This window comes from Scophthalmus maximus, chromosome 10 (assembly GCF_022379125.1).
Source record: "Scophthalmus maximus strain ysfricsl-2021 chromosome 10, ASM2237912v1, whole genome shotgun sequence".
Lineage (NCBI taxonomy): Eukaryota > Metazoa > Chordata > Actinopteri > Pleuronectiformes > Scophthalmidae > Scophthalmus > Scophthalmus maximus.
Window position 1 is genome coordinate 20,739,013 of NC_061524.1, and position 22,889 is coordinate 20,761,901.

The following is a 22,889-nucleotide window of genomic DNA, read 5'->3' on the forward strand; positions in this document are numbered from 1 at the left end:
TGGCTGCTCTGAGGAAGGAGCTCCAGGACCTCGACCAGCCAGGCCAGAGCCGCTGGGGATCCCTGAGTAGACAGGGGAGTTCAGAGATGGACCACCGTCACCTGCAGATTGAGGTGAGAAGCAGAGTTTTTTTTATTTTTAACTTAACATCTTCCTGACATCAAACAGCTGATCTGATGTCTTCCAGCAGAATCTTGGCCACAGTACAGCACTGAGGAAACTGCTCTTGTTAAGGTCTTCATTGACATTCACTTGTGGCATAATTTCAGTCTTAGCAACGCTTTATCAGGATCTGCTGTAAAACCGGGTGTAGCTTTCTGACACAGCCGTAAACAAGTTTGAACACCACTTGAATAACAGGAACTACTTTTGTGTCTACAGGTAATTACACGTCTGGCAGATGAACAAATCGGTCATTGGATGTGCCAGTTATCCATTTCATTTTATTCAGATTTTTATGTTTTTCAAAGCACGATCAACACACCGTCAACCACTCACGGCTACATGGCTGGTTAACGCAGGGGGGGTCGGCTCAGAGTTGGACGTCATGGCTGAATCATATGTCGGATCCATCTGTTTCCTGTACCTGCTGATTGCACCTGCTGGGTTTGGATAGGGATTGCGGTCACCAGTCATGTGCATGTACTTGGCACACAGGCACCACACGGCGGGGAGTGAAAAACAAAAACATGCATATGTTCTGATGTGTTGTTTGTCTTTTTAATCAACTCATGTCCTCCAGATAAAGATCTCTTCTGTGAGAGCCTGCGGGTTCAATGTACTTTGAAGATCATTATATTCTAACATGCAAATTTCTGGAAGTTATGCATTTGCTTGTGCAGGCATCTTGAGTCAAGGATCTGATCTGATGAACAGTTAGAGAAGGATGATATATTGACAAGGCTACAGAAACAGTTACTAAATGATATTATTTATTTTTAATGAAACTCAACCCACCTGCAGCGTAGCAGCAAACAGCAGGATGCTCTCCTGCCTCTTCCTCTTCCTCCTCCTCCTCTTCCTCCCCGTGGCACAGCGTGCCCGTAGAGAAGCTCCCCGAAGGCTGAGGCCCCGGGGGAGGTCTGGGCGTCCAAACCCAACAATCGGGATTCAGCCTGTGCATCCCGGCCCTGAGCTCGATCCCTGGTGTCTTCCACGAGTGGTGTGTGTGTGTGTGTGTGCGTGGTCGGGTGGTGGAACATGAGAGTGTCTCCCTCCCTTCCTCTTCCTTTCAGCTCTGCATCTGACACAAGAGACAGGGCGACAGATGGGTTTTCTCTGGTCAGGACAAAAGCAGGAGTGTGTGTGTGTGTGTGTGTGTGTGTATGTGTGTCAGAGGACAGGCTGATTGGGCAGCTACAGCCTCAGCTATCTATGTGTTGCCTGTTTTGCAAGAATGAAACCATCCCCGACCATTGTTTTTTGATTTATAAATGTGGTGTGCTCAAGATCTACCCCATAAAGGACTTTAATATGACTTTGTGGACTCATTTTTGGTTTTATATTTCAGTTGTCCGGACTTTGATCTTGATTTACGTTGACGATTCTTACCTTGTTTGTCGATTTTTGACTCATATCAGTGGTAGGCCGGTAGCATTAAGGGCTTTGCCTAAGGGCCCCACACTGGATTTTAGCCATGCCCTTACCAACGAATCAAACCATAAGTCAACGGTGTAACTCGCTAAGCTGCACAGAACACAGACCACTGATTTCTCAACCATAGAAAAGAAATTCACAATCTCTTATTGAATTTTACTAGCATTGGACCTAGACGACTTCTGGGAGCTCATTTCATTTTGCTCTGCCAGACTCACGGTCTGGATCTCCTCCAATGGGAAGTGATTTCCCTCCAGCAGCGACTTTTGTAAACAAGATGGCTGCCGCTGATGAACGAGCAACTGGAGCTCTGGTCGAGGTCGTGTTTTTGGGCCACAACCAGCTAAGAGATCGCAACGTGATTGGTTGTACACTCTTTTTCTTCATAGGCGCATTAGCAGCAACTTCTGCTCCGGAGTTCACCCCTTGTTCTTTTCAACAAGTGAAAGAACAGCGGTAGATGTTAGTGCCTTTTTTATTGAAGTGCTGTCGTTTTGATAGGTTAGAAAGAATGTTTGATTTTAGTGTAAAATGTTCGAACCTGCATGTGCAGAACAATTGCCTGTTAGACCAGAACTAACATAAATCTGAGACAAAACATTTGTCAGTGTCAAAACAGCTGAAACATGAACCGTATGTTCAGGATCTAACAAGGTTCTCGTTTAAGTGCAGATGTGCCAGAGGTGATCAATGACAGAGGAGTGATTGACGTCTGGTCCAGTCCAACCAGTGTGCCCCTCATAACCTCTTATCACAATCTTCACTGTAAACATACCTAAGAAGATGGCAGAGTGAGAGTAAAAATATGATTGAAAACACGGTGACATCAAGTTCTAACGGAAAAGGCGGAATTCCTGAAGACAGCCCGCTCCGTGTTGTTGAGGATTCAACCGATGAACCAGATGGTGATGAAACGGAGGAACTGCTATCGACAAGGATCATTGCTGATTGGACGGACGCAGTGTTTGCCTTTTTAACAGGAAGGAAATGCTGCGTTCAGATGTAAACATTTCCTTCCTGTTTAAAAAGACGAACAGTTTATACGTCCAAATCGGCGACGATCCTTGTCAGTAGCAGTTCCTCCGTTTCATCACCGTCCGGTTCATTGGTTGAATCCTCGACAACACGGAGCGGGCTGTCATCAGGAATTCCCACGTTGAGGAATTTATCACTGTGGACTCGAGTGGCGTGATGCACGTCCAGCGCTATTGGCTGCTGTAAACTAGGGATGGAACAATACGACTTTTTTGTGTCCGATCCGATCCTGCAACCATAAGTATCTGGCGATACCGATCCGATACTAATCTGATAGTCTTTTTCCCACTCATAAAATTAAATATTAATAATGCATTGTTCAGGATGCCCTTTGCTTAAACTAGCCATCTAAAATAGTGTTCAGCCAATATAGCCGATTGCCCGCCCCGGCTCTCTCCGGAACCACTTACCCAGCGCCGTCGCGGTGCCTCTGCCCTAGGCTGCCACGCAGCACGCCCGCCGGGTACCAACTCCCCCTTCTCCTCCGGAGAGCGGGCGGACGAGTCCCGGTGCGGTGGGAGCTCCCGAGATGCTCCAGAGCGACGTGAGCCTCGTCTCCCTCGACCCCAGGGAGGCGAGCCACGGCCTTGGCCATAACCCCACTTTGACTAAGACCTCAGATCAGACGAGACAACCGCTGAATTTAATTCTATTTAACTATTAAATTGAGGGAGAAAAAGTAGTATGGGCTCCAAATATCATCAAGGAAATCGGCAGTCCGTATCGGTCATCGGCTAAGGCTGATGAAAAAAAAATCTGTATCGGCATCGGCCCTAAAAAATCTGTATCGGTCGATCCCTAATCTAAAATCTCATACTCAACTGTAAGACAACTAATCAACTCCCCTAAAGGAAGACATACGCAGCCAGCAACATGACTGAGTTATGGAATACTACGGTTTTATGTCTCACAGAACTTTTGGCAGTGTTTTTTGGTCTGCACCTTTCAAACATGCAAAAAACGAATTTTACTGTAGACTGTTAATTAAATAATAATAAGTTAACATAAAAATATGATGCCGGAATGTCGTTCAAAGCTTAGCAGATATGTAAATAGGCATTTATTTGGTATGTAACCTACAAAGTATGGGATCAATATCCGATCCAGTCATTTTGGTCATTATTGCCCTGATACCGATATGGAATATCGGATTGGGACATCCCTACTGTAAATGCCAACCAACGTCCACGGCAGCTCCCTCCATATCTTCACTTTTTACAGGAAAATATGCAGAATCGAAAGGATCCTAAAACTTCTCGACCTCCGCCCTGTAGTTGTATGAACATGATGGTCTGCGTGTGTGTGTGTGTGTGTGTGTGTTTCTGTGCAGGCTTCCAGCTGAGCCCTCGGGCCATGAAATGCATCATGAGGCGCTATAGCCTGAATGGCCAGATCTCCTTTGACAACTTTGTGAGCTGCAGTATCAGAATCCGCTGCCTGACCGGTGAGTGGGCCGAGGAAATACTTGTCACAGGAATTCCGCCGACTGGCAGCTCGGTGAGGAGTCATTGTTATTTAGTGAACAAATCAGCTGATTCAGCTCGTCAGCTCGTCCACTCGCTCGACGTTTCTGACACGAAAGCTTTTCTCCTAATTCTGGATGATCCTCTGAATTTAAGGCTTCATCCACATGAATGTGTGCTCATTTTAAAAAACTCGATCGACCTTCGTCCAGACGACCGTTTCAGCTCTGCATTCAAAATAATCGGCGTCCACACTAACACACCTGAAAACTCACATCACGTGACCACTCACTGGGCATTGTGGTGTAAACATGAAGCAGATTGTCTCCTCTGCAGTCGGTTGCTTAGTTACGGAAATACTATAAATGAAGAACTATGCTGAAAAGTCAGGGCAGGGATTTCTGGTGACAAGGTGATGCTTCACTGACAGGAAGCGTTAGCGACGCTTTGCCTTCACTGCTGGTCGTCGAGTTGTTACTGATGAGGATCAATCAGAGAAGAGAACGTCAAACGTCTCCATTTCTGTCCGTCAGAACTGAGGGAGCGCTTTCACACCTTGTCTGGTCTGGAACTTCGGACTTTTCAGTTTGTTCAGAAACAAAATTGCAGGTGTGAAAGTTCCCTCTTTCACTGAAATGGTCGGTCTGGGTCCGAATGAGCGTGTGATAGAAACTGCTAAAATAAGATTATCAAGTAGTATGTGTTTGTTTGGGTTTTCCAGATCACTTCCAAAAGAGAGATGGCGCCAGGAACGGCAACGCCTCGTTTCAGTACGATGATGTAAGTTTCGGAGTTTCAGGAATTCCGACCGACTTCCATACTGGACAGCCGGCTCTTTCGGTGTCTGTAGCTACAGTAAATGTAGACCCGTGAAAGAAAACGCTGTGTTCGCTTGTCTCTGCTCTGCTGGCATTCAGCTTTACGTTCACCATTTATCCACCGTTTTTCTTTTCCTGTTTCGCTGTCCCCAAGTTTCCCAAAAAAAAACTTTGTTTTCTCTCTCTTTCTAGAGACTAGTCCTAGAGAGTATAAATGAAAATAAAAAGCTGATTGTGATTAGTACAATAAGTGTGTGTGTGTGTGTGTGTGTGTGTGTGTGTGTGTTTCTGTCTCTCCAGTACATCCAGGTCACCATGAGCAATTGAGGAAGAAAAGACCAAACCGAGGGGGGCATACGAGTTTTTACACTCCACTCCTTGTCTTTTGAATTTTCTAATTTCTCTTGTATAAACAGCATTAAATTGTCACGGCCACGTTCCATTTTAATATTCAAACAAGTCACGTATATTGTAATACACATACAAACATGTGAACGTGTATGAAGTGAATAAACCTCACACAAACATGTCGCTTCTCTGATTCTATCTCTAATTTTTCTTCTCAGTAATCTTATTTATTTTTTTCCTCCCCTTCCTGCTGTATTTATTATGTTGTATCAATATACTACATTGTGCCACATGTGTTTGTAATGAATCTACAAATGTAAATAAAGTTTGTGAAAAAAAACAAAAAACTACCTCTGATTGGCTCACCCTGACATTCCTTCCTAAGCCTGACCAATCATATGCCTTCATGTCTTAACCTCACCCAATCAGCACCAAGTCTTCTGGAGAAAATTTTAATGAATAAAAACATAAACTAAACGAACATCCTGAAGATTTTTTACTGTCCGGAACCGTTTCCTCCTTTTTCCTGGACGGTTTTCAGTTCTCACTCCATTCGCTCCACTCACCGCCGTCGTCCTCGCTGCTTCCGGCTCGGGTGCAGCACTTTATAGCCTCCGCTCCCGTCGTTTCCGGGGTGGTTTGTGTAGATCGGCGCACGGACACGCCCTCTGGAGTTGAACCCGGCGGAGTCGCTGTCGTCATTTGTTTTTCTTTTTGCGCAATTGGATCGACAAAAAATGGCATATTCAGGATACGGAGGAGTCCCGGGCTCGGTAAGTAATCGTCAAAACATAAATACCTATCGGTAAGAAAGTGAAAACGTCCGTCCGCCGGCCACCACCGTCCCGGGACAGGGCGTCCCGTCCCTAAAGTGCGGAAGTCGGAAAGGTTCCGTAAAACAGTCACAGGGTTGAAAATCTGCTTTATTATATATAAATATTACGTAAGTAATGAGTATATTCATTTCCCGCTGATTAATACGTCATTTTGATTTCACTATGATTAAGACTCTACCTGTAAATACAACGAAATGTTAGATACAGATTTTTACACAACGTTCGTGTTTTGTGTATTCGGACACTTTGTCTGAGAGGCTAGATTCATCCAATATTTCCTAAAAAATGTTTGGTTTTTTTAAATGGAGAAGGAGAATTTTTTTTTTTTTTACTCATCTTGGTGGTTGGAACCACTAGACTGAAATATCAGCTCCACCTCCTGCTTCAGTGTTTACAATCTAATAGTGTCACATAAAATAATGATGATTACTTTTACTCTTCATACCTTAAAATAAGGTTAAGACTTTATTAATCCAACACCGGGGAAATTCACTTGTTGCAGCAGCAGCAAGAGTCCAAGAGGCAGAAATATATTACAAAATATAACAATAAAAAATAGAAGAAAGGATTTTCTTTTCTATGTACATTAATGGTTAAAAAAAAAACTTTTTTCGCTTTGACATTTGTGACATTTTGATTGAAGGGCTGTTATTATTTGAGTGATTTAGAAAAATAAGTAGCTGGTGATCTACGCAAGTAGAGAAAAAATTGCAGAATCATATTCATATTATGAATATGTTTTTCCTCCTCTGTCAGTCTCCACAGCAGGATCCTCTCTATGGATATTTTTCAGCCGTGGCAGGACAGGTGAGTCGTTCCTCTTCAGTACCGGTCAACATCTGTGTACTGATGCGTCTCCGAACTTTGTGGAGCAGCCGACTGTTCTCTGACTCTTGTGTTTCCCCTCCGGACTCTGACAGGATGGACAGATCTCGGCAGACGAGCTGCAGCGCTGCCTCACGCAGTCGGGCATCTCTGGCTCATATCAGCGTAAGAAACACATTTAAAACATACACACAAGCGTAAAAAGAACGCTTACTAAAGTTAATCAAAATAAATATTCTGTCAAATAAAATGGAAAGAAGATAAATATCCACAAAGTTGCAGCATTTTGAAGATGAACTGTGCTTAAACTTCACTGAAGCAGCCCTCAGCTTCCCCCTCAGGACGGTGCCGTTTCAAACGGACGAGCGATTTCGACGTACATCAGTGGAACACTGCCGACATTTTGTCTTTGTCCACCGTCATTGTAGTTGACTGGGAAACCACGCAGCTGACTTTTTGCCACAGTTGCTCCTGGGGGGAGAAATGTGGAGTTTCAAATCGAGGTCTGCGTGTGCAGTTGGCTGCGTTCATTCGGCACGCGTGTAGCAAACCGAGAGGCCCACACCGAAAGATTTTGGTACAAATATATGTTCCGTTACGCCCCCACTAAGCAGCTAAAGACACCAAACAAATAAAAACCTAGCGGTCAGTGCTTTACATTGTGTGTTCTCCTCTTCCAGCCTTCAGCCTGGAGACCTGCCGACTGATGATCAACATGCTGGATGTATCCTTCGCCCATCAGCAGTCAGCTGTCAATCGTGACATCAACACGTGAACAAACATCAGTGTGATAAGAACAACCTCACGTGACAGAAACATCTGCATGTCCCATCTGCCAGCATGGAGAGGGGCGGGGCTTATGACCTATACTGCAGCCAGACACCAGGGGGCGATCGTGATGATTTGACTTCACTTTAGAGGAGCCGTCATGTCGTCCTTCTTTGTTTACAGTTTATTTCACTGTAGATAGTAATATTGGCATAGAGAGGCGGGCATAGAGCGCAACAGTGAGGTTCCGGGATTGAAAATCCCATATTCATAATCCGTTGTTGGCTCACCACCAGCTCTGAGGTCGTGAAGCGATGGAACATGAACCTTTAGAAGCCACGACTCCGTATGAAATTAACCTTGTTTCATCGACGTCTCTGATTGGTGGAAACGACACTGCACCCGCAAACTTCATGTCAGCGGTGAGTGATGCTGCGTTCCATTGTACTCGGAGCTCGGGCGTCGAGGTTGTCGTTCCATTAAACCTCAGAACTGGAAACTACAGACCTGCGGGTCAGAGGTTGACACTCGAACGCGTCCTCGACTCGGAAGAACCACCAACCCCGACTTCCGAGCTCCGAGTTCCTAGATGTAACTCAACGCAACGTGAATTACTGGTACCACCTAACTCTACGGTCGTTATACACTTTATACGCTCACAAAACACAAACTGCAACACATCACAAGACCCTGATCCACTATATAAACGCTACAGTGATGATGATGATGATGAAGGTTAAATTAAAGTCATTCTCAAAGGATTATGGGACGAGTAGTTCCTTTCGCTCTTAAAATAATCATGTTCACGGTCTTGTTCCTTTTGACTTTTCTGGTTCCGGGCTTAAAACTTTTACAGAATAAAGGATTTTATGAAACGTCAATGGAGAAAATTAATGAATGGGGAAATTTCATTTCGGAGACGTTCAAAAGGATGGGCGGAGTCACAGGCCCCAGTTCTTCCACAACAAACTGTCATTGCGCCCGGGGACGTTGTCATGTTGAAACAGGAAAAACTGTTGCGAGTTGGCGGCACATTGTCGCCTTTAAATGTCTGCGTACACTGTAATAATTTCTCCTTCTGTAGCAACTGAACGGCCCAAACTGAGAAAAACAAGCCCTTCATCTAAAGTGCAAGAAATGTGTCCACATACTTTTGCCAAAGCTTGTAATTCAAGGCGGGTTTTTCACTCATTTCACACTGAAAATGTGTCAAAATCGAATCCTCCCCGGGTATTTCACAGTGCACATTAACTGTGTCGGTCTGTGTGGGATCCTTGACTGACGCCGCCGCCTCAGAGGGACTTTTCCGGCACCATGGGCTTCGCCGAGTTCAAGGAGCTGTCGCAGGTCCTGAACGGATGGAAGAATGTTTTCGCCTCCTTCGACCGGGACCGCAGTGGAATGATGGAGGGCCACGAGCTGCAGCAGGCCACTGTCACCATGGGTACGGGAGTATTAACGCGGGGAACTCGGGTGGGGTTTGTTTTTTTCCGACCGCCCCGAGTCGGAATGGGGGGCGTTGCCGTTTCAATTTCCGACTCGGGACGGTCGGTAAGTTCCCCTTAATCCGTCTAATGTTGCACAGACGATGAGAGATTTCATTTAAATGTACTACTGGGTTAAATCAAAATTTTGAAAAGGTTGTTTTTTTCTGTGCAGGCTTCCACCTGAGCCCTCAGGCCATGGGCTGCATCATGAGGCGCTACAGCACGCACGGCCGGGTCCCGTTTGACGAGTTTGTGAGCTGCAGTATCAGACTCCGCTCCCTGACCGGTGAGTGGGCCGAGCACTCAGTAAAGCTACAGTGTGTAATATTTAGAAGAACTTATTCACAGAAACTGAACATATTGTCCATAACTACGTGTTCATATATGTATAATCAACTCTGAATGAGTCATAGTTACATGAGGTGGACCCTACCTCCGTGTGAGTCTCCATGTTTCGTGTTGAATACGGTTGTTGAAACAAAACGGTCCAGAATACATGGCGTTCGCGTTGAATTTTCAGACGCTGACGGAAACTGGGATATGGAATCAGCGGTGTGCTGCCATAAAATATCCCCAGTCGGTTGCGGTTTGCAACTTTACAACCAGATGCCGCCAGGAAAATTAAAAGAATTACACACTTCACCATTCACTGGTCATGTGGTGTAAATCGAAAGCAGATTGTCTCCCTCTGCAGTCGGTTGCTTAGTTACAGAATATACCACGAATGAGAAAACACCGATATTGAAAAGTCAGAGTAAGGATTTCTTTTCTTGGAGCAGCGACGAAGTGGAACTGCTACTGACAGGAAGTGTTAGTGACGCCTTGCCTTCACCGCTGGTCGTCGGGTTCGCGACTGATGAGAACCAATCGGAGAAGAGAACATCCGTCCAGACTGAGGAAGCACTTTCACGCCTTGTTTGGTCCGAACTTAACTTAACGTAAAATAAGTTAATCAACTAGTGTGTGTGTGTGTGTGTGTGTGTGTGTGTGTGTGTGTGTGTGTGTGTGTGTGTGTGTGTGTGTGTGTGTGTGTGTGTGTGTGTGTGTGTGTGTGTGTGTGTGTGTGTGTGTGTGTGTGTGTGTGTGTGTCCACTTTGTTTTCCAGATCAGTTCCAAAGGAGAGACACCAGCAGGACCGGCAACGCCGCGTTTCAGTACGACGACGTAAGTTTTCCGAGTTTCGGGGAAATCCGACCGACGCTTGTGCCGGACAACCGTCTCTTCTCTTCTGGTGTCTGTAGCTACAGTAAAATATGAACGCAGGTTCAGCCGCACTCACTGAGGCCACGGCAACAAGCCAACAGAGTGATTAATGATGGGTTAGTCGAGCAGGCACGCATCAGTGACGGATTTATGTCTTCACAGACGGTAATTAATGGGTGTTGCACAGATCATCTGCTACAGTTACGGCAAGGATTAATTGCGGGGAGTGTTTTCCCTGTGGGGCCGCAGGACAACTTAGCCAACAAACTGTATTGTGTTAAAAATGGTGACAGTGAACCGGTAGATCGGCAGGCCCATAGTGTTGGTCTATTACTGATCCTGACGGGGGCTGGGGGGCACTGAAGTCGGGACATTTCTCCTGAACCTCTCCGGAGGTGCAAACATTTCTGTCCGTAACTTTTCCTAATTGTCCCCCTAGTAAAATTTCCCAGAGATGTCAGAATACAGTTTGAAAATCTCCGGTGGGGGGGTGTGTCCCACCTCCTGCTGCTCGACACAGAATGTTTCCGAAGATTTTCTGCTGTTGTTTACGCTCCACGATTTCCCCCAACAAGTTTCCAAAAAAAAGGAATTTAAACGTTGTTTTCTCTCTCATATTGAGTATAAATACAAATAAAAAGATGTACAATACATAGTACTTACAATAACTGTGTGTGTGTGTGTGTGTGTGTGTGTGTGTGTGTGTGTGTGTGTGTGTGTGTGTGTGTGTGTGTGTGTGTGTGTGTGTGTGTGTGTGTGTGTGTGTGTGTGTGTGTGTGTGTGTGTGTGTGTGTGTGTGTGTGTGTGTGTGTGTGTGTGTGTGTGTGTGTGTGTCCAGTTCATCCAGGTCACCATGAGCGTCTGAGGAGGAAGAGACCAAACCGAGGGGGGCACACCAGTTTTCACACTCCATCCCTCTTCTTTTAATTTTTCTAATATTCTCTTGTATAAACAACATGAACATGTCACCGCCACATTCCATTTTAATATGAACATTAAAGAGGTCATGTGTGTTGTAATGAACTAACAGGAATATAGTGACCTGAGGCTGCACCAACAACTACAACCACTAGAGGGCTTGTGCACCTGCACCACCAACAACTACCACTAGAGGGCCCGTGCACCTATGGGTTTTATAATCACGCACTGTTACATTTATAGGCATTAAACTCAAGAGGAACCACGTCGGGCCAAAGTGCTGGTCAGGACGTGAACGTGTATGAAGTGAATAACCATACGAACATGTGAACATATATGAAGTGAATAAAAATACGAGCAAACATGTCGCTTCTCTGATTCATGTTTGATAATGCATGCGTTATAGTTTCATTCATTTATTTTGTCTTGTTTTCCAATATGCACATGCATTTTATATATACATACATACACATATATGCACATACATTATACTGTATAAATACATACACATTTACGCACATACATTATATTCATACATACGCACATATATACAGACACATAAGCACACACACACATTTTTTTGTGTTTTTTTTGTCTTGTTTTCCAACATGCACACACACTATATATATATATATATATATATATATATACTGTACATATGCACATACATAATTTTTATATATATACACACATACATTATATATATATATATATATATATATACAGTATATATGCACATACTGTCACAACTTCAGCCAGATTTTAGTTTTTTCATTGTCTGTTTCCTGTTTTTGTCACCTACTCTCATGTCATTTCCCTTCTGCCGATTCCATTCACCTGGCCGGCCCCACCCCCAGACCCACCTGCTCCTCTTCAGCCCTTCAGTGTGTATAAACCGATCTATTCCCTCAGTTCTGATTCTGATCCTGATTCGGCCTGTACCTGTTTTGACCTGCCTCTTTGGACTTTCCTTTTTGCCTGCCCCTACTGGATTTGTTTGCTTCGCCGATTGACGACCTGGTTTGACCTCTGCCTGTCCATTAAACCCTGTTGTTGCAGCTGAACTGCTCTGCATCTTCTTGTGTGTCGTGCTATTGGGTTCTTTCCTGCCATTTCGTGAAAGCGTGACACATACATTATTTATATATACACACACACACACACACACACACATTATATATATACATGCTCACATATATATATATATATATATATATATATATATATACACACACACACAAACACACACATACATTATATATATACAAATATATTTACATATGCACATACATTATATATATATATATATAAAAACAGTGGCCATTACTCCAGCTGCTGATCCTCCCTTCAATGAAGAGCTCAGTCACAGAACACCCCCAACACATCATTAACTTACTTCACAGACTCTATACACAGTGGCTTTTGTTTATTTATTGTAAATAATGTGAATTTTTCTTTCATTTTATCCTATTTTATTCTATTTTATTTTATTTTATTCTATATTCTTTTTCTAATTCTGTGTATATATATTGACTGCTAAATGCACCTTAATAACACCTAAAAAAATCCTTGTATGTAACCTGTTACTTACCTGGCAATAAAACGGATTCTGATTCTGATTCTGATTTATTCGAGACCAGGACCAATGTGGTGCGGACAGGAACAAATAAAAAATGTAATCGTCATGTTTCCGTCTTGCTTTCATACATTGAGTTAACTTTTTTCAAATCTAAGAGAGAGTTTAAAACAATGTAAACGTTTTTTTAACTATGATATCTAACAAACTGTCACAACAGTAAGAGGAGCAGAAAACGTTTGGTGTTAACTTTCCCCTCCGCTACTGAATCACACGATGAAAATTTGTATTGCATGTACATGATAATGAATTATTGCAGCACTGTAGATATTACCTTTAGAGGAAATGACTGCGGCATCTGAATGAGGTCAAACTGATTTGTGTTGGAGACGGACAAAGCTCAGGAGTCGAGTGTCCAACAAGCAGAGAGACTTTCGATGTGGCACAAGGGAGTGGACGAGGAGGATTATATAGTTCCGGGAGGGGAAAGTGAAACTAATTTTTATTTATTTATATATATATATATACCATATAAAAATAGACGTAGACTCTGGGTTGTGTCCAAAGCCTGTATTCTCTAGAATCACCAGCAGAGGGCGACTCCACTTCTCACTTGATTTATAACGTCAGTAAACATTTTCCTAAAAAGTTTATGGTTCAATCTATAGTTTCAAGTCTTCCTCTATACATGATGTTCATTTGGTACATTATGGTCCATTTAAAGTCAAATGGACCGCAAAGCGATTGACAGCTGGAGCCTTCCAATCGGTGCATGGTTGCGGGTGGAGGTGGGGGGCGCACAGTGGACGAGCTCTCAGTCAGGCCACGCCCCCTGCCTCTCCAGATACAGTTACTTCAGGTTTCAAAAAAACAAGATGGCGCTGGTCGCCATCTAAACTCGAGGCTTGAAAATGGCAGCTCACAAACCAATGGATGACGTCATGATGGGTTTCCACTTGATATTTTTCTAATTTCTTAAGGAGCAAATATTCATTTTGTCTGAGTTTAATGACCCCCCTCTTTCAAAGATGAGTTGTTTTGAGGAGTATTTGGCCATGAGCTTTTATTGAAGCACAAAGTATGTCTGAATGTGTCGTACAATTTAATCATAATAACACCGATAACTCTTATGTTTGAGCAACTGAGCATAAAACTAATGGAATAATAAAAAAAAGCATGGGAGGGGCTGTTACTTTTCCAATCAGTCAGTGCTAATTCTCTGAATACTGTAATAATATTTGTGTCCCTTGAATATTTCTGTACGTTAACAATGACGGTTTATTTTATGTATATTCATCCCTACAGCTCTGTGCGACTAAATAAAATTAAAAAAAACATTCTTCCTCTGGTTCTTTCAGCTCAGCTCTGGTTTCCTCCTCAGATTATAGCTGAATTCATGAACTGAGAAGAGAGAAATAAATAATTTATTAATTAACACACTAGAAGTAAATAGACAAAAACTTCAATAATCTATCTTTTAAAAAGAATAATACAACATTTATTGAATAAAATATAAAAGATTAGAGCACAATTTTTGCAATACGACTGAAAAGCATTAAACTGCCTCGAATGCTGAAAGTATGGAAGCAAATAAGAGACATAAGTCTTTGAACTTTAACAGCCACTGAATAATTCATATTGAAATATTTTATTTTGAAAAACATGTATCTGAATTTATTTGTTCGGAATTCACCTCTTTGAAATTATTTTACTTTGGTATTCAGATACAAAATTTCAGATCTCAAATTCAATTTACAATTTTTCGTTTGCTCAAATTCAGATATGAAAGCAATGAACTTCTTTCGTTAGCATCAAACTGGTTCAGCTTGATGTTCTGCTAGCTAAATATAGAAATGAAAATAAACAGACACTTCCAATTAATGACTGAGGATCAGAAAACCTTTGTTATGCGGTACATTTTTTAAATTTGCTATAAAACAGATTGACCCGACGGCCTTAAATTATCCTCCCAGCTACTGCTCATCTGATTTATTCACTTCAGATTGTTTTCTGGGTGAAAACTGTGACTCTAAACTATTTTCTCAACAAACAAAATGTACAAAATCTGTCAGATTTACTGTGAACTCACCTGCTTGAAGGAGAAGCTGGCGACTTGGCAGTCACATGGCAAACTCAGCAGATGGGCCTTGAAACGATCTGGGACAGAATTCATATTCTTAACATGGAAACTGGCTTCATACTCGAAATGAACAACACATTCAAATGTTGTTGCAGGTCCTCCTGCGTCAGGAGTTTTCATCCGTCAGTTGCAGTTCAAACTCTTAAATTTGACAGAAAGAGGTTTCAAAATTTCTATATCAGAAAATACACTTCCGTTTGGACATTTGTGAAATTACTGCAGCTGGACGAGTTAAACAAAAACAACTCCACATTCGACAATGTGGACGACTGCGTCGCCCGGCTGACATTTACCTTTGAGGATCTGAAGTTTCGTCACCAGTGCCACGTACTCGTCGTAGTTGATCCCACCTCGGGAGCCGAACTCCAGCCACAGACTCCTGAAGGTTTCATCGTCTAAACTGAATTCTGCATGACGGAGACAATGGCGGATGAAACGCAAACAAGAGCCTAAGGTAAATGATGATTTATGTACATTTAGTCTAGTGGGTATTTACCACGGACAGCCAGAGCCCTTTTCATTTGGGTTTGAGTGACGGAGGAGGGATTTGTTCTCTCGTAGCTCTCCACATACTCCCTCCTGATAACGGCCACGTAATGCTCCAGTTTGAAGAACTCCACCACGTCCAGGTCTCTGGTCTTGTCTGCCTGAACGTGCTGTTAAAGAGTTCCAATGCATTTAAAACCCACAGCTCAACACACAGTTTCAAAGTGGCTCAAAATGACCAAAGATGACAGATTCATGACCCATCACTGGTTAGTCGGGATTTTATGTTTTCAGGCTGCCGTGATACAAAAAAAACCAATTCCCTCTTGTAGGACAAAAACAAAACAAAACAAAATATATCCACATTTTTGGGTAAAATGACTCATATTTCAGACTCAACTGCCAGTTTACACCAGGATCAGGCTGGGAAAACCAAAAGTGGGGAAGCCACGGGGTGGATGACGCTATACTGATGCACAGAGCCTATAACTATCTTGAGAAGCCCAAGTCAATCATCAGACTGGTCTTTGTGGACTTCTCAAACTTAATTAACACTGTGCAACCTCACCTGGTGGGCCGGAAGCTGCTCCAGGTGGACGCCAACCCACATCTGATCCTCAAACAAATGACCAACCAACCAAACAACAAATCAAACAGATAACCTACCGACCAACCAAACAAGAAAATCAAACAAACAACCTTCCAACCAACCAAAGAAATAAACAACCAAAGAACCAACCTACCAACCAAACAACTTAGCAACCAACCAACCAACCAAACACCTTAGCAACCAACCAACCAACCAACCAAACAACCAACCAACCAACCAATCAACTTAGCAACCAACGAACCAACCAAACACCTTAGCAACCAACCAACCAACCAACCAACTAAGCAACCAACCAATCAACCAACCAACCAACCAACCAACCAACCTACCTACCTACCTACCTACCTACCTACCAACCAACCAACCTACCTACCTACCTACCTACCTACCAACCAACCAACCTACCTACCTACCTACCTACCTACCTACCAACCAACCAACCTACCTACCTACCTACCTACCTACCTACCCCTATCCTTTCTTTTGGGATTAGCAGGTGAAACGGAGTCCAGAGGAGAAAAGGTTTCAAAACCAGTTATGAAGTGTGACTTGCAAAGGATACATCCATGAGAGTCAATAGCAGACGGGCTGTGCTGAGACTTAGGGCTGGAAAGGGGGAAAAAATGAAATATCTGTGATTGTGAGCGTCAATGTTTCTCATTCACATTTACACAAGTGTTAAAATAATTAATAATAATAAACTGACATTTGCCACGGACAGTCAATCCACCAGCATTCAGTTTGAGAAGAACAGCTTCTGCATTAAGCATCTGTTGGAAACAAGAAGAGGAAGGTGTCACACATTATTGGATGTAATCGTTTGAAAACTTTAACTTTGAGGTGAAATACAAGGTTCCATCTAAACTGCTGACTGGGGCTTCAGTGTCAGTTAAAGGTACTATGTGGCATTTGTGACCACTAGTGGTGCTATGGAGCAAAAAAGCATGGTAATGTCACGAAATGCTTGACCAACAACATTTTTACAGTAAAATATCAAATTTTATGCCTTGAGCGAATACTTTTGGGTACAGAGGCAACGTAACATTTCTGAAAACAAAATACCTCAGTCCTGCTGTCTTCCTGTAAGAGAGGAGAAAGAAAGGAAGATATCAGTCAAAAATCGAATGAGGCAGGCTTTTGAAAACATCAACAAATTGTCCTGTACTTACTGTTATACACATTTCCTCTGGGAATGAGTTACACTGCAGCTCTGCTGGCCAGGAAACGCCGAAACTGTTCATCAGACTCTCACAGCCCTGTCTGGCTCTCTCGCAGAAAGACCTGCAGGGCCACTGCACTTCCCCGGCCACACACTGGGGGGCGTACACTCTACACAGAAAGAGGCGTATGTCCACCGGGCACACAGTTTGCACGATCGAGTTGAAAAAGGACATCTTCATCACGGCTTCTCTTTGACTTGTGTGTCCGAGGAGATTCGGGATGATGGTCTGGTTGTACGACAAACCTTCACACATCGGTATGGTGATCGGCTCACACATCCTCCCGCTGCTGCTCACTCCATACTGGAATAAGAAACAAGTGCACGCAATCATTCCAAGTCCAATTTCCTTTGACCTGTGGTAGATATTTATTATGTACTATGGCGACACCTTTGGCAAAAATGGTCATTGCCTGACGGTTGGGCATAGAAGCAAAACGCATGTCCTATTATAACTGAAGACCTACTTGTCCCACTTCCAAACCAGGGTGATGCTAACTTCCAAGTTACCGCCAGATACTTACTACTGTCACGACACTGTCGATCTTAGGGCCTCAAAACCCATCTGCAATGACACCATGGTTGCTTTTTCAGCTGTGATCTTTGAAGTAACCATAAGCTAACCTTCTCCAGTGTTGCCATATTTTTTTAATTTGCACAATGCAAATACAGCAGTTATCTTTGGTTTTAGTTCTATGGTGTGCCCTCTAGTGGAAACATGCATAGTACATAGCAAGTATGTGAACAATTACACTCAAGGTTGTCTACACAAACACGTGGCTATAAGTGTATCTCTAGCTGAAGACAAATGGACAGAAAGCCTCACAGAGTGTACTGGGTTTACCAGACATATTGTTCCCTGTGCCAACAGATCTGTTTGAATGAACGTATGATCACCCAAAGGTGTTCAGACCAAAGTGTTAGCTGTTAATCCCTAAAAATCCTGTAAATGGTAACAAAGAGGTCAGACTTACGTGTTCACACGATTCTGTGGTGAATGCTTCACAGCTGAGGACTTCGGGCCACTTGAGGCCAAACTTGTTCATCACTGACTCACAGCCGGACCGTGCCTGTTCACAGAGCGTTCTACAGGGACGCCGGACGTTTCCCGCCGCACACTCCGGAGTGTAGACGGAGCACAGGAAGGGCTTCAGGTGAGCGGAGCACTCCACTTTCACAAGTGGATAAAATACATTTATGTCCAGGCCCACCTCCTCCTGAGTTTTGTGGCCGAGAACATTGGGCATCGCAGTCTCAGTGTAAGGCAGGTCTTTGCAGAGCGGGACACTGATTGTCTGACATGTTGCAACTGATGTTTGAGTAACAATGCTGTCTTGACCCTGGATGTACAAACAGAAACATAAATCAGTGAAGTCTGAACAATAGTTTTGCTCCTGTAGTTTTCTTCACCCACGAGTGCACATGCCCTCTTTTCTCGTCGTGCTTATATGTCCTTATAAAGTAAATATGACAAGGATCATCATGAGCACAGATACGAATTCAGTATTGAAGCTACCGGAGACATTCACAAAGTCAGGGTGACTGACTAGCCGTCTCCCAGTTCAAGGCCGGCCTCCTTCGGAAGACGTCGTCTAGGAGGCATACGGAGGCAATGTCTTTCGTCAGCTGCGGGGGCCTGCTGTCGCCAAGCAATGGAGCTGGGACCGGTTGGGCTGGGAAGGGTCCAGCCGTTGGACCCTTCGTTGTACAGAAATAGAAGGGCGACGGGACGGCCGAGTTGCGCTGCTGTGACGCAATCGGTCTTCAAATGTAGCCTCAGAAGGAGGCGGCCCCTGATTTGGGACACAGCATTTTCATGTTGTTATGAAAATGTTTCCACTGAGGTCCTCATGCAGAGAGGTACAACTTAAATTTTACATTTGGGGGAAAAAAAGGAACCTGGTAGGAGTTCGGTAATCTGTACTGTCACTCGGTATCGGGAAAGTAATAGCTGGATTTGTACATCCTCAGTAAATCCCCATGTTAGAATCAAAGAGGGCAGACTTACGTGTAGACATGATTCTGTGGAGAATGCTTCGCACCTGAGGGCTTCGGGCCAAACAAAGCCAAACTTGTTCATTAGTGACTCACAGCCGGACCGTGCCTGTTCACAGAGGGTTCTGCAGGGAGGCCGAGGTTTTCCTGCCACACAATCCGGAGTGTAGACGGAGCACAGGAAGGGCTTCAGTTGTGGGGAGCAGTCCACTTTCACAAGTGGATAAAACTGATGCACCTCCTGGCCCGCCTCTTCCTGGGTTCTGTGGCCTAGAAGATTGGGCAGCACGGTTTCTGTGTACAGTAGGCCCGAGCAGAGAGGGATATTTATTGTCTGACATGTGGCAGGGGAAGTTGGGGCTACAATGGTTTCTTGACCCTGGAAGAACAGAAACATAAATCTGAGTGAGAATCTGACGTCTGAATGAGCAAAAGTCTTACTTCTGCAGTTCTCACCAGCCGTTAACGTGCCGGCCATTTCCCCATTATTTTGCAAAGTGCAAGAAAAACTTTCTGATTTCGTCTTATCCATGCCCAAATGTGACACTGGCCTTCTGGTTAACTCACGTGATTGGCCAAAGTGACCCTGTGGTTGCCCAAATTCAAGATTCTCAATTCTCATTGTACTGCCCCAGACAACAACACAACGAAATTGCGAAATTACGAACAAGTGAACCCAAACTTTAACCCTGCGGACAGTGGCGGTGGTGCCCTGTTTACTCCTTCCGTTCATAGGAATAGTTTGACTATTTAGGTAATACCCTCCTTTGCTTTCTTGCACCTGGCTCTTTTTTGTTTTGTTTTATGAGACTATTCATTTTGTGCAGTGCAGTGATTTCCTAAGGTCAGTCTGTAAAGCGATATATATATATATATATATATAATTTTATTTATAGTTTTGCAAAAATGAAGCAACCAAAATATCATGTTTATAATGTGTTGATTATTGGTCGGTTCATTTTTCTCATTTCTGGACAAAGCGAGGGTAGCAATTCACACGGTTTTGTGTCTTTATGCTGCGCTAAGCATCTCCTTGTTCCATTAGCTGCATATCTAACAATTGCGAGTGGTATCCATCCTCTCATCGAAATATCAGGAAAGAAACGAATAAGGGCATTTCCCAAAACAAAAGAGTCTGTGCAAGCCACTATGAGAACAAAACCCCATTGGAACACAAGCGTTGGTATCATCTCACCTGTACACAGTTAGACTGTGGCAAAGCTTCACACCGGAGCCTCGGCGGCCAGGACAACCGCTTCGCTCTGAGTGCAGACTCGCAGTCTGTCTTGACCTTCTCGCAGAGAGCTCGGCATGGCTTCAACCGGCTGTCGTCTTCCGAGCTGCATTCAGGCACAACGACGCGACACATGACCGTGGCCACTGCCGGGGAACAGGCCGTCTCCACAATCTGACCAATCTGCTGCAGGCTGTAGCCTGAGGCTCCAGTCGGTTGGTGGGTGGTGGTGTATCCCACACCCTGACAAAAGCTGGCTGTTACCGGCTTGCAAGTTGCCCTTTTATCTCTGACGCTCTGTGCTCGCTGAGGGGACAGCAGCAATCCCAAAACCACAAAGACAAAATACATCTTGGCTTTTGGTAGAGCTGCCCTGCACTGTTCAACAAAGCCCTCAGAGGTTCTGACATCAGTGTGTCTCGACTACTCTGCTCTGCTCTCTGGAGGTGGAGTACGAGTCCACGAATGGAGTTCCTACAAACAAGGCACTGATTTAGGACCACTGGTAGGGCCACATATCAACTAGATGCTCGACACAAAATGAGAGCCAAACTGGTCTGAGAGCAGCAGCCTTGCTCTGAGGAATTCCGTGCAAGGGATCGAGAGCTGCGTAAGAAGCCCCAACATCTGGTTGGGATTATGCGCTTTCTGCAGAACCTTAAGGGGCGAGAATCTGTTGCACAAAAGGAAGGAAAGTATTTCAGCACTAATAGGATTGAGAAATGTTGTTTGTGTGGTTTGTTTTTAAAAAAAATAAGTGTCTCCAGTTCTCTGAAACTTGGATTTCCAGAATTGCACACCCACTATATTGGGAAGAGGAGGATCAGTTGATTATCGGTTATTAACAGGTTGACGTGATAAGACAGCAGCGCAAGAGAAGGTGGTTGACTTTGTTTTCAAAAGATCATGTTCCAGCCCGCATAATCACGCATTACTTCTTAAAAAATATGAAAGTTTAAGAAATTAGTGCATTTAATGAATGAATAACTGAGAAACTATAGACAGAAAGATCCATAATGTGTATCCAGACAGGACCGAGTGCCAGATTGTTAATGAATAAGTACAAGACAAGTTTGTTAAATCGTGACATCTCAGCTCGTTTTTTATGAGCATCAAACAAATAATTAAAACCAAACTCATCAAAAACCCGAATATGCGTCAGTGTGATGAGAACGACATAAAACCACAGCAACCATATTTGGTTTAAAACTATTAATCTTTCTTTAATGTTCTTTTCATTAAACACATCCAATGGGAATTCACATGTTCAGTTCGACTGACGGAACAAAACCCGCGACACCTGGACGGTGAGTATTTAACTGACGTCACGTTGGTTGTGTTCAATAAGACAATATCAATAATGAGACTGTAAATCAATCAGTTAGCAATGAAGCTGTCAGACGTCCTGTCCATTTTTTTCAGTTATTTATCTTCATTCTGGAAAATGAAACTGATGGACATTTTAATCAGGGTCCTGAGGAGACAGGAAAGTCTGCAGCTCAACAGACGGACTGAAAACTAAGGCGTGCTGTGTTTGTGTGTGTCGCTTGTTTTCCGTCTCTGTCCGTCCTCTCGGTGATACCGCCGTGTCTCTGCACAGAGAAACTAAACACCTAAAGCTTTTAACTACGTGTTCGCGACATGGATGTCATCCTGCGTCCGTTTGGTGCATCGGTTGTTCACGTCCTCAAAAGATTAACGCTACGCATCCGCACATGACCAGTAGGGGCAGTGCAGGGGCAGATAATCACCACTGTCAGGACGTCTTTGATTCAAGTTCCCCACACATCATCTACGATGATGTCAGCAGGAACCACAGACTCACCTCCTCCAGTGTTGTTGTTGTCTATGGGTGCAGTCCTAAATCCTGAAATGACCCAGAAGTACTCCCTCAGCACCATGATAGGAGCTGTTCAGATTCTCTAAATGTTTAGGAAAGGTGCTTCAATGCTACCTTTCCTGTCTCCTTTAGCATAGGGTACAATGGAGCTTCCTATCCAACAATTCATTGCAGCAGCAATATTTAACGTGACGTGCCATGCACGAACATTAAATCCTAAGAAGAAGTGTATGAATTTCATCATGTACGTTACCATTGCCTATGAAGCATTTCCATTTGCAGCGTATTTTGTAGTCCATCTTCTGAAATTTGGAGTTTCTCCAAGACAGACGCATCAACAACATCCGCAGTCACAAAATGAGGTAGTTTAGTGGAAGTGACGTTTTCCACTGAGGTCAAGGAAAAGTGTTTAGGAAAAGGGCAATAGGAAGCACGATCCCAATCCACCCTTCATCTTGTCTTACAGGACTCTCATGAACTGGAGTCTCTCCT

General features: G+C 43.7%; 2 protein-coding genes and 1 long non-coding RNA gene across 3 annotated transcripts; 2 read left to right on the plus strand and 1 right to left on the minus strand.

The window, feature by feature from the left end:
* Positions 1-3,245: 3,245 nt before the first annotated feature.
* Positions 3,246-5,540, plus strand: LOC118284705. The gene is made up of 3 exons (XR_004784929.2): positions 3,246-4,075; positions 4,816-4,874; positions 5,213-5,540. It is a non-coding gene; the product is annotated as an uncharacterized LOC118284705 (long non-coding RNA).
* Positions 5,541-5,761: 221 nt separating this feature from the next.
* sri (sorcin) lies at positions 5,762-11,661 on the plus strand. The gene is made up of 8 exons (XM_035607629.1): positions 5,762-6,033; positions 6,853-6,903; positions 7,017-7,086; positions 7,602-7,645; positions 8,986-9,133; positions 9,349-9,462; positions 10,282-10,340; positions 11,218-11,661. Exons 1-8 carry the CDS (start codon positions 5,998-6,000, stop codon positions 11,242-11,244), a joined length of 549 nt encoding a protein of 182 aa, XP_035463522.1. The 5' UTR covers positions 5,762-5,997; the 3' UTR covers positions 11,245-11,661.
* A 2,258-nt stretch (positions 11,662-13,919) lies between these two features.
* Positions 13,920-21,101, minus strand: LOC118284656. The gene is made up of 11 exons (XM_035607553.2): positions 20,519-21,101; positions 19,337-19,702; positions 18,303-18,668; positions 17,279-17,632; positions 17,172-17,189; positions 16,816-16,879; positions 16,672-16,715; positions 15,510-15,660; positions 15,307-15,420; positions 14,963-15,030; positions 13,920-14,274 (listed from the first exon to the last, which is right to left on the minus strand). The coding sequence occupies exons 1-11, from the start codon at positions 20,906-20,908 to the stop codon at positions 14,251-14,253; spliced, it is 1,959 nt and encodes a 652-aa protein (XP_035463446.2). The 5' UTR covers positions 20,909-21,101; the 3' UTR covers positions 13,920-14,250.
* Between the last annotated feature and the right edge of the window lie 1,788 nt (positions 21,102-22,889).

Excerpts from the sequence above, each read along its gene's own strand:
- sri (XM_035607629.1), top strand. The coding sequence starts at position 5,998 with ATGGCATATTCAGGATACGGAGGAGTCCCGGGCTCG. Across the intron at positions 7,087-7,601 it reads CATCTCTGGCTCATATCAGC|CCTTCAGCCTGGAGACCTGC; the intron begins GTAAGAAACACA and ends CTCCTCTTCCAG. Across the intron at positions 9,463-10,281 it reads CAGACTCCGCTCCCTGACCG|ATCAGTTCCAAAGGAGAGAC; the intron begins GTGAGTGGGCCG and ends TTTGTTTTCCAG.
- LOC118284656 (XM_035607553.2), bottom strand. The coding sequence starts at position 20,908 with ATGTATTTTGTCTTTGTGGTTTTGGGATTGCTGCTGTCCCCTCAGCGA. Across the intron at positions 17,633-18,302 it reads CCACAGAATCGTGTGAACAC|TATGGAGTGAGCAGCAGCGG; the intron begins GTAAGTCTGACC and ends TTCTTATTCCAG. Across the intron at positions 15,661-16,671 it reads TGCTATTGACTCTCATGGAT|GCAGACAAGACCAGAGACCT; the intron begins GTATCCTTTGCA and ends CAGCACGTTCAG.